Consider the following 16,288-nt stretch of genomic DNA (forward strand, 5'->3'; position numbering starts at 1 on the left):
GTCACCCCTGGGTCCCTGGCACAGAACCAAGAGAGGAAGTGAATGAATGAATACCCAGGAAAAGTCTCACAGAGGCAGACAGAGACACTGAGACACTCAGATAGATGTGGATCCTCTAGTGTAATCTGAAGCTCTTGGCTCTAGTTTTATTGCCCCCTTTCTTTGTTCTCTGTTTCACAGGATGCTGTCCTCCCGGACAGGGCCAGAGCCCTATTCATACACATGGGAGGGGTAGGTGCTGTGCCCGTCGTACTCATCAGTGGTGAGGCAGCGCAGCATGAAGTGGCCCAGGTCGTGTTTGGAGATGACCCTCGAGGGCCCTCGTCCATCCAGGGTCACTGTGTAGGCCCCAGTCAATGGGTGGTCTCCTGCAAGGTAAAGACAGAGGGGCCAGGTAAAGCAGATGACCTTTCCTCTCCCCCAACTTGTGATCACTCCAGTGACATCCCAGGGTGTCTACAGAGTACCTAGCTCAGATGGTAGAAGATGGTATAAGAGCTGGGCTTCCCTGGTTGTCTGGTGGTTCAGAATCTGCTTGTCAATGCAGGGGACTCAGGTTCAATCCCTGGTCCGGGAAGATCCCACATATCTCAGAGCTACTAAGCCTGTGGTCACAGCTACAGAGCCCAAAAGCCTAGAGCCCATGCTCCACAACAAGAGAAGCCACTGCAATGAGAAGCGCAAGCACCGAAGAGTACTTCCAGCTTGCTGCAACTAGAGAAAGCCAGGTCACAGAAAGGAAGACCCAGAGCAACCAAATAAATAAATTGGAAAAAAAAAAAAAAGAGGAAAGAAACATACACTGTCACCGATGTGGCATTCCTGCCAATAATATTTAATCTGAGCCCGTAAGACAGGAATTTCTGTAATGACAGAAATCCAGAATGTGGAATATTTTAAAAGATATCTGGGACAACAAAATCCTACTATTTAGCATAGGGAACTACATTCAATGTCCTGGGATAAACCATAATAGAAAATAATATTAAAAAGAATGGATTCAAGAGGGAGGGGACACATGCACACCTATGGCTAATTCATGTTGATGTATGGCAGAAATCAAACCAATATTTTAAAGCAATTATCCTTCAATTAAAAATAAATTTAAAGAATGGATATATATGTAAAAAGAAAAGACACCTTGCCTGTTATGTTTCATGTTAAAAAATAATTTTAAAAAATGATATGGAGGATTGTTCTAGATTGAAGGTGACATGCCAACTAAACACAACACATGATCCTGGATTGGATCCTGATTTTGAGGGGAGGGGAAGGTTGGGAGATATTTTTTGGCAATTGGGTATGTCTGAGTACGGAGTGGATACTAAATGATGTGATAGAGTGAATGTCAATTCCCTTAGTGCAATAACTGTACTGGGGTTTGTTTCCAAATACTTCTTCTTGGAAGATGCCTACCAAGAGGTTCTAGGAGTAGAGTGTGCCAATGTAGACACACACATTTTAAAAAATGTATGTATATACACTACATATATATTCACATAATCACACATGTACATTGTGTGCTAAGTCGTTTAAGTCATGTCCAATTCTTTGCAGCCCCATGGATTGTAGCCCAGACTCCTCTGCTCATGGGATTCTCCAGGCAAGAATGCTGGAGTGGGTTGCCATACCCTCTTTCAGGGGAATCTTCCCAACCCAGGGGTCAAACTCATGTCTCTACATCTGCCTGCATTGACAGGTGGATTCTTTATGAGTGGCGCCACCTGGGAAGCCCCTATACATGTATTCACACAAACACACATACACATTAGCTGCACGCATAAATGATAAACAGATAGATGGGGAAAAGAAATAAGCCAAAATGTTAACAAGTGAACCCAGATGAAGGGTTTATGGGTAATTCTTAAACCTTGAATTTCTTTAACTTTTCTGGAGGTTTCAAAGTTTTCATACTCACACAAAAAAAGAACTAAAAAAAAAAACCCCACAACTTCATGTTAAATAATTTTTAGGCTTAATCTCTCTGAATATTCACTTTAAACCTGGGAGGTCAAGAAGTAATATGAGCCCTGTTTCGAGAAGAGGAAACTGAGGCTCAGAGGTCACAGGCCTGAAGTCTACACAGCGCTGGGGCTGGAGCTCTCCTTGGCTTCTCCACCATGCAGCCTCACCGCTGATTCACAGCTCAGGATTCTCATCCCAACAGAGTCCCTGAACTGAACCTCAGCATCGAAGCTTACCTGAACATCTGGAGGGTGGTATACGAGCCACCTCCTCCTCCAGGCAGAAGGCACACAGGCAGGCACAGAGGAAGGAGATAACAGTTCCCGACTCAGGCCTGGGTACTGCTGTTCCCTCATCCCAGAATGTCCTCCCTTCCCCCAGACACTCACCTGCTTCCCTCCCTCAGGGCACGCAGCCGTGTCCTTAGAAAGCCTCTGCTCTAAGCAGCACCCCATTACTCTCTTCACTGAACTATTAACGTATGTTTCTTCATTCAGCATAGCACCATCCATCTATCTTTCGTTTGGGCTTCCCTGGTGGCTCAGATGGTAAAGAATCTGCTTGCAATGCAGGAGACCTGGGTTCAGTCCTGGGGTTGAGAAGATCCCCTGAAGAAGGGAAGGGCTACCCACTCCAGTATTCTTGCCTGGAGAATTCCATGGACAGAGAAGCCTGGTGGGCTACAGTCCATGGGTTCCAAAGACTTGGACATGACTGAGCGACTATTTACTTGCTCTTTCACATCTTTGTTTTGTCTCCCCCGCTAGAAATGTAAGCTTTGTGAGATCAGAGACTATGTCAGTGATACTTGCTTTATTTTTTTGGCCTCATCACGCAGCTTGTGGGATCTCTGTTCCCCAACCAGGGATCAAACTGGGCCCTGGGTAGTCAAAGCCAGTGAAAGCTTGGAGTCCTAACCACTGGACTCCCCGAGAATTCCCATTGGTACTTGTAATGGTGGCCAGGTGCACACCTCCTGTGCAAGAGACATTTGTAAGTGAACAAATCTCTCCCTCTGACTTCGGGTCTCTCAATGTGAATTCCAGACCAGGGAGGGGTAAAGAGGGTGTGGTTCCCTCCACAGCACCACCTGGAGGCAAGGCATCTTCCCTGGTATTAGTTCATTTCACAAATATTTACTGAGCACTTATTACAAACCAATGGCTCAGCGGAAAAGAATCTGCCTGCAATGCCAGAAACCCAGGAGATGTGGGTTCAACCCCTGGGTTGGAAAGATCCCCTGGAGGAGAGCATGGCAACCCACTCCAGTTTTCTCGACTAGAGAATCTCATGGACAGGGAGACTGGCGGGCTACAGTCCATGGGGTCTGAGCCAAGAGTAGGACAGGACTGAGCCAAGAGTAGGACAGGACTGAGCGACTGAGCATGCACATTGTTTTACAATGTGTGTGCCAAGCCCTTTCTAGGCCCTAGGAGCACAGCAGTAATCAAAACCAGACAAAATCCGTGCCTTCAAACAAAGCTTCATACTTCACAATTCTAGTGAGGGAGACACACACTAAATAAGATTAAAAAACAAGGGAATTCCCTGGTGGTCCACGGTGACCACTTCGCACTTCCACTGCATAGGGCAGGGGTTTGATATCTGGTAGAGGCTCAAACAGTAAAAAATCTGCCTGCAATGCAGGAGACCTGGTTTCGATCCCTGGATCAGGAAGACCCCCTGGAGAAGGGAATGGCAACCCACTCCAGCATTCCTGCCTGGAGAATTCCATGGACAGGAGAGCCTGGCAGGCTACAGTCCATGGGGTCGCAGAGTCGGACATGACTGAGCATTAACAATTTCTTTCACTTTCAGAGTAACTAAGATCCCACAAGACGTGCGGCACAGCCAAATTAATACATGGGTTTTAAAAAGAAAGAACCGATGTGAAGTATAACTTCCCGTCCCTTGAATGTGGGGCAGCCTCAGTATAACTTCCTTCCAATAAAGAGAGTACAGTGGAAGAAGTCCTGAGAGATTGCAATTTCAACAAACCTAGACAGCGTATTAAAAAGCAGAGACATCAGTTTGTCTACAAAGCTGTAGAGTCAAAGCTATGGTTTTACCAGTAGTCATGTACAGATGTGAGAGTTGGACCTTAAAGAAGGCTGAGCGCCAAAGAATTGATTGATGCTTTTGAACTCTGGTGCTGGAGAAGACTCTTGAGAGTCTCTTGGACTGCAAGGAGATCAAACCAGTCAATCCTAAAGGAAATCAGCCCTGAATATTCACTGGAAGGACTGAGGCTGAAGCTGAAGCTCCAATACTTTGGCCACCTGATGTGAAGAGCCGACTCATGGAAAAGACCCTGATGCTGGGAAAGACTGAAGGCTGGAGAAGAAGGGATGAGGATGAGATGGTTGGATAGCATCACATGAGCTTGAGCAAATGAGTTTGAAGGACGGGGAAGCGTGGTGTGCTGCAGTACATGAGGTCACAACTGAGCGACTGAACAACAACAGGGAAGGCCCAGCGAATGTCCCCAGAGGACTGGAGGGGGCAGGTTGGTGCTGACCCTGCAGTTGGCTCTCTGTCCACTCACCTATATGTGGTGGCATCACGGCCACGTACTTCAGGCCCGACTGCTGGAGTACCTTGTGCATCCGGACATGGTCATCAGTCACATCCTGCAGTCTTGGGGGCACCTTGGAAGGGTCCCACAGTAGGAATGCTGGGGGGACACAGGGCAAGATCAGACAAGACTTGAGGACAGCCTGGCCAGGCCCATACCCCGCAGGTCTCCTGCCAGAACATCTCCCTGCAGGAACTCATTACTGCCCTTCAGTTGTTCCAGGCTTCTCACCCTACCTGCTCCTGTCCGCTGTTACCTCCTGCCTAGACCATGGCAGAGCCTCCTCCCTGTTCTCCTGACCCTACCCCTGCACATCTGGGACCCTACCCCGACCCCACCTCACTCAGAGAGAGAGCAGAGGCCCCATCAGGGCCCCGGGGCCCCACTTGATCTGATAGCATCAGCCCCCTGGCCTCACCGCCCAACACTCTCCCCTTCACTCGCTCTGTTGCAGCCACGCCCCTGCCTCACAGTCCCTTCCTCTCCTCACTCCCTCCTCCTGCCGTCTCCCTTCCCTGGGAGACAACAGGTATGAAGGGACAGAGGTGAGGAGTGTGGGCGATGGAGACAGACAGCCTGGCTCCACACCCCAGCTCTGCCAGCTACAGGCTGTGTAATCTTGGGTAAGGCGATGGGCCTCTCTGGGCCTCCACTCCCTTGACTATAGACGGGAGGCGGTAAGAACAGCTACAATTCACTGAGCACCTACAATGTGCCGCCATGAATGGAAGCACTATCAAAGGAATTCTGAGAGGATTAAGTGGCATTCGTCTGTAAGGTGCTCAGATGGTGCCAAGCACAGAGTAAGTGCTCAACAAACATTGCTAGCATTAACTGCTCCTGTTACACACCCTGCAGCCTTCTTTTCAGATTATTCAGGAAGGGCATCTCTTCGTAAATTGGGAGCTCTTTGAGAGTAAAGACCTGGCCCATGTATCTAAGGCTCTGTCACTTCCTCTTCCATGCTCTCCCTGACCCCTTCTTAGGCTGGGTCAGACACCTCCTCTGAACCCCCAGCGTCCTCTAGGCTTCCCCCATCCCAGCTCTGATCCCTTTCCCCATGCTCCCCCCAGGTCCTGGCCTTGACCCCTCTGCCTGTGCCCCGACCCCCATCCTGGCCCTGACTACTCTGGCCTGTCGCGGTTTGATGATCACGCTGTTACCACTTCCCTTCTATTCATGAGACCCATGAGTGCAGGGCCCAGGTACCATTCAGCAAGGTTCAGATGCAGAATTGGTGCTCAATAAATGCACAGCAACTTGCAGTAGCTCCAATGCCACCTTGTAGAAACCCCGGGGCTGCCTGTGCAGTACCCAGCTCCCACTCCTCAGCCCCAACCCCTACCATCCTGCCACCCACCCGAGGTGCAGGCCACGACCTTGTCCACGCCATGGGCCTTCATGGCCGCCACGATGTTCTGGGCACCCTCGGACATCATTGTGGTAGGACCTTAGAGGAGACAGAGAGTGGCTGTCACTGGTGGGCGGCGGCGGTGGCAGGGGTGGCAGGGGAGGGGCTGGGGGCGGGGGCGGCGCTGGGGGCCGAGGTGCAGGGGTGGGCCGTGGGCAGAGCGGGGGCTCAGTACTGAGGTCATTGCGGGTGCCCAGCAGCACGATGACAGCATCTTGCCCAGCCACAGTCTTGTCCACGTCGGCCGGCTCCCGGACGTCACCCACCACCACGTGGGCCGGCTGGGGCCCCTCTGAGGGCAGCCTGGAGGGGTCCCGCACCAGCACCGTCACCTCATAGCCTGCAAAGAAGGGCAGAGAGGCAGGTCAGTCGGCTTGCAGGCTGGCACTCCTAGGCTCCAGGGGCTGGTCCTGGAGGGTGCCATGAACCCCCAAATCCATCCCCCAGGTCCCCTGTTCTGAGACCACGATCTTCAAACATTTTTGCTGGCATACTCACAGTTGATATACATACAGTTGATTGTTAAAATAGGGTGATACCTCCTGCCAGTTCATAAATAATCTGCTCTAATGCCTTTCTCTGCCTCTCATCTCCTTGACTTCTCCACTCCCTTCTCCCCCCACAACTAAAGGGTTAATGCTCATCATCACACTGGTCTGTGTCCCCCGTCCATGGTCCTGGAGGAAGCTGAGGCACCTCCAAGTATGTTCATCATTGGGTTTGGTCCTCCAGGCCTCACTTCTGAAGGGCTGGGTCCTGTCTCGCATGCACATGTGCGTGCTAAGTCGTTAAGTCGTGTCCGACTCTTTGTGACCCCATGGACTGTAGCCCACCAGGCTCCTCTGTCCATGGGATTCTTCAGGCAATAATACTGGAGTGGGTTGCCATGCCCTCCTCCAGGGGATCTTCCCGACGTAGGGATCGAACCCGCATCTCTAACACCTCCTGCATTGCCAGGTAAGTTCTTTACAACTAGTGCCAACTGGGAAGCCCTGGGTCCTGTCTTAGTGGTCATTTATTTTGAATATTGTTTTGGCATGTCACCTCCCAAAGGAATTTTGGATAACTCCGTGTTCCTTGGCCCCACCATCACACACACAAATACTCCTTTTTAAAGTTTATAACCAACAGGGACTTGCCTAGTGGTCCACTGGCTAAGACTCTGTGCTCCCACTGCAGGCACCTGGGTTCAGTTCCTGGTCAAGGAATTAGATCCCAGGTGAGGCAGCTAAGAGTTCACATGCCCCAACTAAGACCTGGTACAATCAAATAAATAAATAAGTTTTTTTTTTAAATCAAGTTTACCAGCAACATATTTCTTTCTTTGTTTTAGACAATGGCAAAATATATTAATGTTTATGCATATTGAAAAGAAAAAAAAAAAAAACAGTAGTTGTAGTCTCTGTCATGGGCTGAATGCTTGTGTCATATGCTGAAACCCTAACTCCCAATGGAATGGTATTTGGAGATGCAGCCTTTGGGAGGTAATTAGGTTTAGATGAGGTCATGAAGGTAGACAGAGAGTAGGGTCCCCATAATGAGATTAGTGTCCTAAGAAGAGGAAGGGGCTTCCGTGGTGGCTCAGTGGTAAAGAATCTGCCTGCAAGGCAGGAGCGACAGGTTCCATCCCTGGGTCAGGAAGATCTCCTGGAGGAGGGCATGGCAACCCCCTCCAGTATTCTCGCCTGGAGAATCCCATGGACAGAGGAGCCTGGCAAGCTGCAGTCCATGGGGTCGCACAGAGTCAGAGATGACTGAAGCAATTTAGCATGCTTGCACGCAAGAAGAGGAAGACCAAGGTACTCTGTCTCTACAGTGTGAGGACACAGCATGAAGGCAGCCATCTGCAAGACAGGAAGCAGGCCCTCACTAGAAACCAAACCAGTTGGTACCTTGATCTTGACCTTCCCAGTCTCTGGAACTCTGAGAAATGAGTGTTGATTAAGCCACTTGGTCTGTGGTATTTTTGTTATAGCAGCCTGAGCTGATTAACACAGCCTCTAAACAGCATTCTCGTGAAAAATGAACCAGAGCTCCTTGAAGAAATGGCTGCTTGCTGGGCCCGGGCAGGGAGAAGACAAGACGAGCCTGGAACATCTGTACCACCAGCTATGTGAAGTTTAAAGAATGGTGAAGTGAGGTCAAGAGGACACAGAAGCCACTTGAAGGGGTTCTCAGGACCAATCAGGGGCAATTTGATTTGTCCCAAAGAATACAGATGGCAAAGAATGGAAGCACATCAAATATATAAAAATATGTGAATTCATAACGATAACTAAGAAAGTTCATTGGTCATCACTGGTAGCTATCAGAGGATTAATCTATTGTTCTGAAAATGATAAAGGAAAAGCAAAACCACAAAATTGTCCCAGTTTCCTTGATACTTGTCATCATATATTTAAAAAACAAATAATTAAAAATCTGTATACTCTGGGGCAACGATGATAATAGTGATACTTAGTGGCTTCCCTTGGTGGCTCAGTGGTAAAGAATCCGCCTGCCAATGCAGAAGACATGGGTTTGATCCCTGATCTGGGAAGATCCCACATGCTCTGAAGCAAGCAAGTCCATGTGCCACAACTATTGAGCCTGTGCTCTAGAGTCAGGTAGCCACAACTGCTGAGCCCCAGCGCCGCAATGACTGAAGCCTGCGCGCTCTGGAGCCCATGCTCTACAACAAGAGAAACCGCCTCCATGAGAAGCCCACTCACAGCAACTAGAGAGTAGCACCCTCATGCCACAACGAGAGGGGAAAAAGAAGTCGTTGGAGCAACGAAGATCCAGTACAGTCAGAAATAAATAAAATTTAAAAATAAAGATACATAATATTTATAGAGCACTCACTATATGCCAGGTGCCAAGTACTTTATATTTATCAGCTTATCTAATTGTCAAAGCAACCCAGATTTTGAATTCTATCTGTCCCTACCACTAGCTAGCTGCATGACACTGGGCAGGCCACTTAATCTGTCTGGCCTTAGAGCCTTCATTTGTAAAATGACACCAATAATAGTCTCTGCCTTATAGGGTTGATGTAGATTTAAATAGTATTCCTAAAATTTAAAGTGGTTGGTTGATTTTTGACAAGGGTGCCAAGACAATTAATTCAATGGGAAATGAAGAGTCTTTTCCACAAGTGGTGCAGGGACAACTGGATATCCATGTGTAAAAGAATAAAGTTGGATCCCTACCTCACATCATATATGAAAATTAGCTCAAAATTATCAAAGATCTAAAGGTAGGAGCTAAAACTACAGTCCATGGGGTCGCGAAGAGTCGGACACGACTGAGTGACTGAACTGAACTGAAAACTATAAAAATCCTAGAAGGAAAGTGAAATTGCTCAGTCATGTTGGACTCTTTGCGACCCCATGGACTGTAGCCCATCAGTCCATGGAACTCCATCCATGGAATTTTCTAGGCAAGAGTACTGGAGTGGGTTGCCATTTCCTTTTCCTTTTCCTTTTCCTAGAAGGAAACATAAGCATAAATCTCTGTGCCATTTGATTAGGCAGTGGTTTCCTAGCAGTGACACCAAAACCACAAGTGACAAAAGGGAAAACAGATTCACTGGACATCATCAAAATGAAAAATAAAAACTGGTGAAAAAATGAAAAATGAAATGAAAAAAAAAAAGCTTCCAAGGACACTATCAAGAAAGTGAAAAGACAACCCACAGAATGGGAGAAAACTTTTGCAAATCATATATCTGATGAGAGACTTGTATTTAGAATACATAAAGAACTCTTACAACTTGATAGTAAAAGATGAATATTAAAAACTGAGCAAAAGATCTGAATAGACATTTCTCCAAAGAAGATAGACAAATGGCCAATAAACATATGAAAAGATACACAATATCATTAACCACCAGAGAAATACAAATCAAAACCATAGTGAGATACTATTTCATACCCACCAGGAGGACTATAATCAAAAAGACACAATGACCGTCAGCGTGCCTGTAGGGAAATTGGAACCTTCATACACCGCTGATGATGTTGAATGATGCAGTTGCTTTGGAAGACAATCTGGCAGTTCCTCAGGTTAAACATATTGTTACCCCTGTGATCAGTTGTGTCTGACTCTTTGTGACCCCATGGACTGTAGCCCACCAGGCTCCTCTGTCCATGGGATTTTCCAAGTAAGAATAGTGAAGTGGGTTGCCATTCCCTTTCCCAAGGGATCTTCCCAACCCAGGGACGGAACCCACACCCCCTGCGTGTCTCATGCGCTGGCAGACGGATTCTTTACTACCACACCACCTGGGAAGCCATTGTCACCCCAACGACCCAGCAATTCGACTCCTAGGTATACGCCAAGAGAAATGAAAACATATGTTCACACAAAACCTGTACATGAATGTTTATAGAGCCATCACTCATCATAGCCCCAAAGTGGAAACAACCCAAGTTCCCATCAATGGAATGGATAAATAAAAGTGGTATAGGGAGGAACTTCTCTGGTGGTCCAGCGGCTAAGACTCTGTGATCCCAGTGCAAGGGGCCTGGGTTTGATTCTAGTCAGGGAATTAGATCCCACATGCCTCAGCTAAGACCCAGCACAGCCAAAGAAATTAAAAAAAAAAATTTTTTTTTAAAGTGGTATAGGGACTTCTTGGCAGTCCAGTGGTTAAGACTTCACACTTTCAGTGCAGAGGGTGCAGGTTTGATCCCTGGTCAGGGAACTAGGATCCCATATGCCACACGACACAGCCAAAAAGTAAAAAAGAAAGAAAGAAAAGTGGTGTAGGCAAATAATGTAATGGTGGTGTTCTGTGCTTAGTCGCTCAGTCGTGTCCGACTCTCTGCAACCCCATGGCCCACCAGGATCTTTTGTCCATGGGGATTCTCCAGGCAAGAAAACTGGAGTGGGTTTCCATGCATGCCCTCCTCCAGAGGATCTTCCCAGGAATTGAGCCCAGATCTCCCGCATTGCAGGCAAATTCTTTACCGTCTGAGCCACCAGGGAAGCCCATGAATACTGGTGGGGGTGGCCTATCCCTTCTCCAGGAGATCTTCCCAACCCAGGAATCGAACTGGGGTCTCCTGCATTGCAGGCCGATTCTTTACCATCTAAACTACCAGAGAAGCCCAATGCAATGGTGTTCAACAATAAAAAGAAATGACACATATGCTACAATATAGATGAACTTTGAAAAAATTGTTTTTGCTAAGTGAAAGAAGCCAGTCATAAAGAGTCACATGATGTATGTTTCCATTTATAAGAAAGGTCTGGAACAGGCAAATCCATATAAACAAAAAGTAGATGAATGATTGCCTAGGGCTGGGGAAGTGGTTGAGCAGGAAAATGGGGAGTGACTTCTAGGGGTTTCTTTTTGTAGTGATGAAATGTTCTAAATTGATTGTGATGATGTTTGCATGAGTCTGTGAATATGCTAAAACCCATTGAATTACATTCTTTAAATGGGTGAATGGTATTGTATATGAATGATAACTTAAAGTAGCTATTGAAAAGATGCAAAATGAAAATAAATGAAAAGCTTAGAGGAGTGTCTGGCACAGAAAAGAGGGCTCTATGAGTGTTGGCTGTGACCAGGCCTTTCCATCATCTCACAATTGTATTTCCTGGCCTGGTCTAGTCCTGCCTGGGCTCCTGGCATGTCTCAACCCCTCCAACCCACACTGCACATGGTAGCCAGATAGAGCTTTCCACAGTTATATCAAAGTGCCCTACAACTGCCCTGGGGGTCCAGTAGCTAAGACTCCATACTCCCAGGGCAAGGGGCCCAGGTTTGATCCCTGTTCAGGGAATTAGATCCCACACGCTGTACCACAAGATCCTGCCTGTTGCAATTAAGTCCCGGTGCAGCCAACATAAATAAATTAATTAATTAAAAAAAAATAACACCAAAAACAAAGTGCCCTTGGCTCAGATCTCTCCTTATCCACCCCCCACCCCAGTGCCTTAAGATAGTCATGTTCCTTATGATAGCCTTCAAGCCTCCCCTCTACAGGCCCCCTCCATGTGACCTCTCCTCTCCAGACTGTACGGGAGCCAAAGCCCTCTTCACTCACTGCATGTCTTTCAGTTCCTCAAATGCACCATGCTGTCTCCTGCCTCCCGGCCTTCGCACATGCTCCTCTGCCTGAAGCACCCTTACCCTCTTTCTCCAGCCAACTATGCTTCCTCTGTCATGGCCCTATTTATGCTGACCAACCAACCGCCCTGTGGGTGCAGGGGCTGTGACATACTCAACACCATCTCCTGGATTTTATTATTATTTTTTAATGGCCCTGCCAGGTAACATGTGGGATGTTAGTTCCCCAACCAGGAATTGAACTTGTGCCCTTGGCAGTGGAAGCGTGGAGCCTTAACCAGTGGATCATCAGGGAAGTCCCTCCCCTGACTATTAAATCAACACAAAAGCACAGGCTATACTGCCCCAGGGACCTGAGTTCGGACTCCAGCTCCACCTCTCCTTTTTTTTTTTTTGACTGCACCGCATGGCCTACAGGATTTTAGTTCCCTGACCAGGGGGAACCTCAAGCCACTTGCAGTAGAAGCTTGGACTTTTAACCACTGGACTCCCAGGGCATTCCTCTCTCTACCTCTTACCGGCGGAGGAACCTCAGAAAACACCTTTCCTGATTGGTCCCCAGTCTCTTCTCTAAAGTGAAGATCAGGACTCTCCTGGTGGCTCAGTGGTAAAGAATCCGACTGCTAATGCAGGAGACACGGGTTCGATCCCTGGTCTGGGAAGACCCCCACATGCCTCAGAGCAGCTAAGGCCTCAAGCCACAACTGTTGAGCTTGCGCTCTAGAACCCGGGAACCCCAACAACTGAGCCCAAGTGTCGTAGCTACTGAAGCCGGAGCGCCCTAGAGCCTGTGCTCCACAACAAGATAAGCCACCGCAATGAGAAGCGCATGCCCTGAAACTAGAGAGTAGCCCCTGCTGGCCGCAATTAGAGAAAGCAGCCATGAAGACCCAGTGCAGTCAAAAATAAATAAATAATTTTTTAAAAAACTAATATTAAAAAACTAAAAAAAAAAAAAAAAAAAAAACTAAACTAAAAAAAACTAAAATGAAGATGATAGTCTCTAGCATGCCCATTCCTTTCATATGGAATGCTGGTCTCAGACACATTGGGGAGCAACGGGGGCTTTCAGGGTGTCAATGGAGTCACTGGTTAACTACCACCGTATTAGTAAAACGGATCCTAGTAAATTGTGGGCATTTTGGAGGAGAAACGTTCTCACCAACATGAGAGCTCTGACACAGGCTCAGCACGAGAGTGCCCATCAGTGGGACATTATTGGTAATTGTGCTAGTGCCAAGTCGCTTCAGTCGTATCCGACTCTCTGTGACTCTATGGATGGTACTCTGCCAGGCTCCCCTGTCCATGGATTCTCTAGGCAACAATACTGAAGTGGGTTGCCATGCCCTCCCTCCAGTGGATCTTCCCAACCCAGGGATCGACCGGGTGTCTCTTATGTTTCCTGCGTTGCAAGTGGGTTCTTTATCACTAGAGCCACCTGGGAAGCCTTACTGGTGATTAGAGACATTTACTGAGAGCCTCCTAGAGAATTCCCTGGCGGTCCAGTGGTTCAGACTGCATGTTCTCACTGGTGAAGGCACAGATTCAACCTCTGGTTGGGGAACTAAGATCCCACAAGCTGCAGGGCCCAGCCAAAAAAAAAAAAAGCTTTGTATGTGCCAAGGGCTGTGCTAAGCTCCTTCCACTGATGAGTGACTTAAAACAAAATTTTTTTTTAACACAACTCACATTTAAATTTAAATAGCCACAAGTGGCTAATGGCTACTATGTCAAACTGTAGTTTTAGAATTCACAGATTTTGCCCTTTACAAAGAACACAAGCATTTGTAAAGTTATTTCCAAACTTAAAAAAAATTTTTTTCTTTCTTCCTTTTTTGTTTAAAACAAATCTCTTTATCTTTTTCCATTAAATTTTATTTTGAAATAAATTCAGACCTATAGGAAAGTTGCAAGATATAGATTCTCATATTTGCTTTATCTTTCTCTCTGCATGTATACACAACACATACATGTAACATGTATAATTATATGTATAAAGTTTTTTCCTAACTATGTGAGAGTAAGTTGCAGAAATCATGCCCCTTTTAAGCTTTTTTGATCTCAGCCCTCCATTCAAAGTAGATTTCACTAACCCCGTATACACAAACTTATACATGTATAACTGAGACAACAGTTTCATAAAACCAGTATTTAACATGTGATCCATTCCGACACTGTTATTACCCATTAAATATATTTCAGAACCCTCTATGATCCGCAGTTTGAAAACAGCCCTCAGATTCCAAAAACCTCACAAAGTAGGTTGTATCATATGCGCATTTGGAGGCTGGGGAAAGTAAGGTGAGTTTAGGTAACTGGGCCAGGATCACACAGCTATAATCTATATTCACTCAGCCAAGGAGTGTCTACTGAGCACCAGCTGTATGCTGGACGGGCTTCCCAGGTGGCTCAGGGATAAAGAATCTGCCTGCTAATGCAGGAGATGCGGGTTCAATCCCTGGGTAGCGAAGATCCCTGGAGAAGGAAATAGCAACCCACTCCAGTATTCTCATCTGGGAAATCCTATGGTCAGAGGACCCTGGCGGACTACAGTCCATGGGGTCGCAAAGCGTCAGACACTACTGAGCGACTAAGCACCGCACACCACATGGGCACCAGAGTCTGTGCCTTCAGGACTCAGTCCTACAGAACCACTGAGGTCAGTAAAAGCCTAGTTCATTCAAGCCCTTCCTTTTTCCGATGGGGACAGGGAGGCTCAGGCTCACTGTGGCTCTGAAGAGACCTCTCAGAGCCACTGTAAGAAGGCAAGGGCTCCCCTAGTCGTCAGGTACAGCCCATACTTCCTGGTGCAGTCCCAGCTGTAACCAGCAGGGAGGCTAAGTGAAATTTTACAGAATCCAAGATTAAGAGAAAGGTAGTAGTAATCTGGGAATCCAAAACTCACAGTGACTCAGCATCTCTCAAATTCTCCCTCTTACTTCCTCCCTGAGAAATGTTTATCAGCAAATTTGTTTCTCCTGTTCCCACAAGTCAACATCCTCACTAGGTCTTCCTTGAGGAGGTGGAGAGAAGTGGGGCTAATGGGGAACTTTTGAGTCACAATCCCTCCCAGGGAAAGTTGGGCTAGGAGGCAGCTGAGAGTGGGATCCTGGCGGCCTCCACCCTTTGGGGGTACCCAGATAGTCAATATCTTCAGAGTCACTCAGGCCAGCAAGGGTGGGGCTGTATATCTGGACAGGCCAGACTCTGCTGGGGGTTGGTGAAGTTGGGATGGTGGGGGCTGGGTCCTGCTGCATGATACTTATCCCCTTTCCTGTGGGGCAACTCTGAATTTTCAGCCCTCATTGACTTTCCTGGGGCCTGTTTCCCCAAGTCTTCACCCTTGTCTCCATGATCTTCTTTCCATTAGGTACTCGTAGCAACCCACTCCTCAGTTTTTCAATTTTGAAATCCTTGGTGCTCAAACCAAGTGCTGGAGGGCTCTCAGCGGTTAAGAGCAAGTGTCAGGTAACAAATTCCAGCACTGTCCCTTTCCAGTATGTGACACTGGGCAAGTCACTCAGGGAGACTCGGTTTCTCTCATTTGTCAGGTGAGGTGATAGTAGTTCCCACCTCACATGAGTGCTATGAGGATTCAACACATATGGCGAGAGGGCAGTGCAGGGAAGATGCCTCATGCCTGGCTTAGCGACGCCCTTGCTGGGTGTGCAACCACCCACCACCATCACCACCACCACTACCACCAGCACACCAACTGCCTTTCATAAGAGCAATGGATGTAAATCTGTCACTGTAAAACAGTCCCCCAGCCTCCCAGGGCCATTTCGTTTCCCTTGGGACTCAAGATAAAACTGGACGTCATAGCGTCCCCCATTTCTGCCCCCGTGGCCACCAGCTCTAGGTCCTCGCACACCAAGGCACGATGGCTCCAACTTCCCTAGGCCCAATCCCACGATGCCTAAAGTTCCAGCTGTGCACCCCGCGACATTCCCTGCCCGTCCCAGCTCATGCCTGCTTGCACCGCCTGCGCCAGCGTGGTGAGCCCGGTGTTGCCGGTGGCGCCGAAAAGGGCAATCTTCTTGACGACCATGCTGCGGGATCGTGGGGGCGCGAGGCCGCGGAGTCGCAGGACACGCGGGAACCGACTGGCTGCTGGTTCCCCTCGCGTCCTTTCCTAGAGGGAGGGACGGGGCGGGGCCGCCTAGAGGACCAACCCTCAGCCCGCCTCCTGCCCCACAGCGCGGCCGAGGGGAGGGGCCAAAGGCCACGCCTCCAGCTGAGGACAGAGAGGGCGGAGCTGGAGACCGCTCTCCTG

At 48.0% G+C, this 16,288-nt stretch overlaps 2 protein-coding genes across 2 annotated transcripts in view; one reads left to right on the forward strand and one right to left on the reverse strand.

Annotated features, from left to right (window-relative positions):
- The window catches only part of ZNF780A (zinc finger protein 780A), a 428,674-nt gene that overhangs the window by 273,314 nt on the left and 139,072 nt on the right, over window positions 1-16,288 (forward strand). The window lies entirely within an intron of this gene.
- Window positions 102-16,162, reverse strand: BLVRB (biliverdin reductase B). The gene is made up of 5 exons (XM_061139321.1): window positions 15,985-16,162; window positions 6,127-6,291; window positions 5,901-5,990; window positions 4,511-4,639; window positions 102-368 (listed from the first exon to the last, which is right to left on the reverse strand). Exons 1-5 carry the CDS (start codon window positions 16,061-16,063, stop codon window positions 211-213), a joined length of 621 nt encoding a protein of 206 aa, XP_060995304.1. The 5' UTR covers window positions 16,064-16,162; the 3' UTR covers window positions 102-210.

The sequence above is a fragment of the Dama dama genome, chromosome 4 (genome assembly GCF_033118175.1).
Source record: "Dama dama isolate Ldn47 chromosome 4, ASM3311817v1, whole genome shotgun sequence".
Taxonomy (NCBI): domain Eukaryota; kingdom Metazoa; phylum Chordata; class Mammalia; order Artiodactyla; family Cervidae; genus Dama; species Dama dama.

Excerpts from the sequence above, each read along its gene's own strand:
- BLVRB (XM_061139321.1), bottom strand. The coding sequence starts at position 16,063 with ATGGTCGTCAAGAAGATTGCCCTTTTCGGCGCCACCGGCAACACCGGG. Across the intron at positions 6,292-15,984 it reads GGCGCAGGCGGTGCAAGCAG|GCTATGAGGTGACGGTGCTG; the intron begins GCATGAGCTGGG and ends CCTTCTTTGCAG. Across the intron at positions 5,991-6,126 it reads GGGCACCCGCAATGACCTCA|GTCCTACCACAATGATGTCC; the intron begins GTACTGAGCCCC and ends GTCTCCTCTAAG.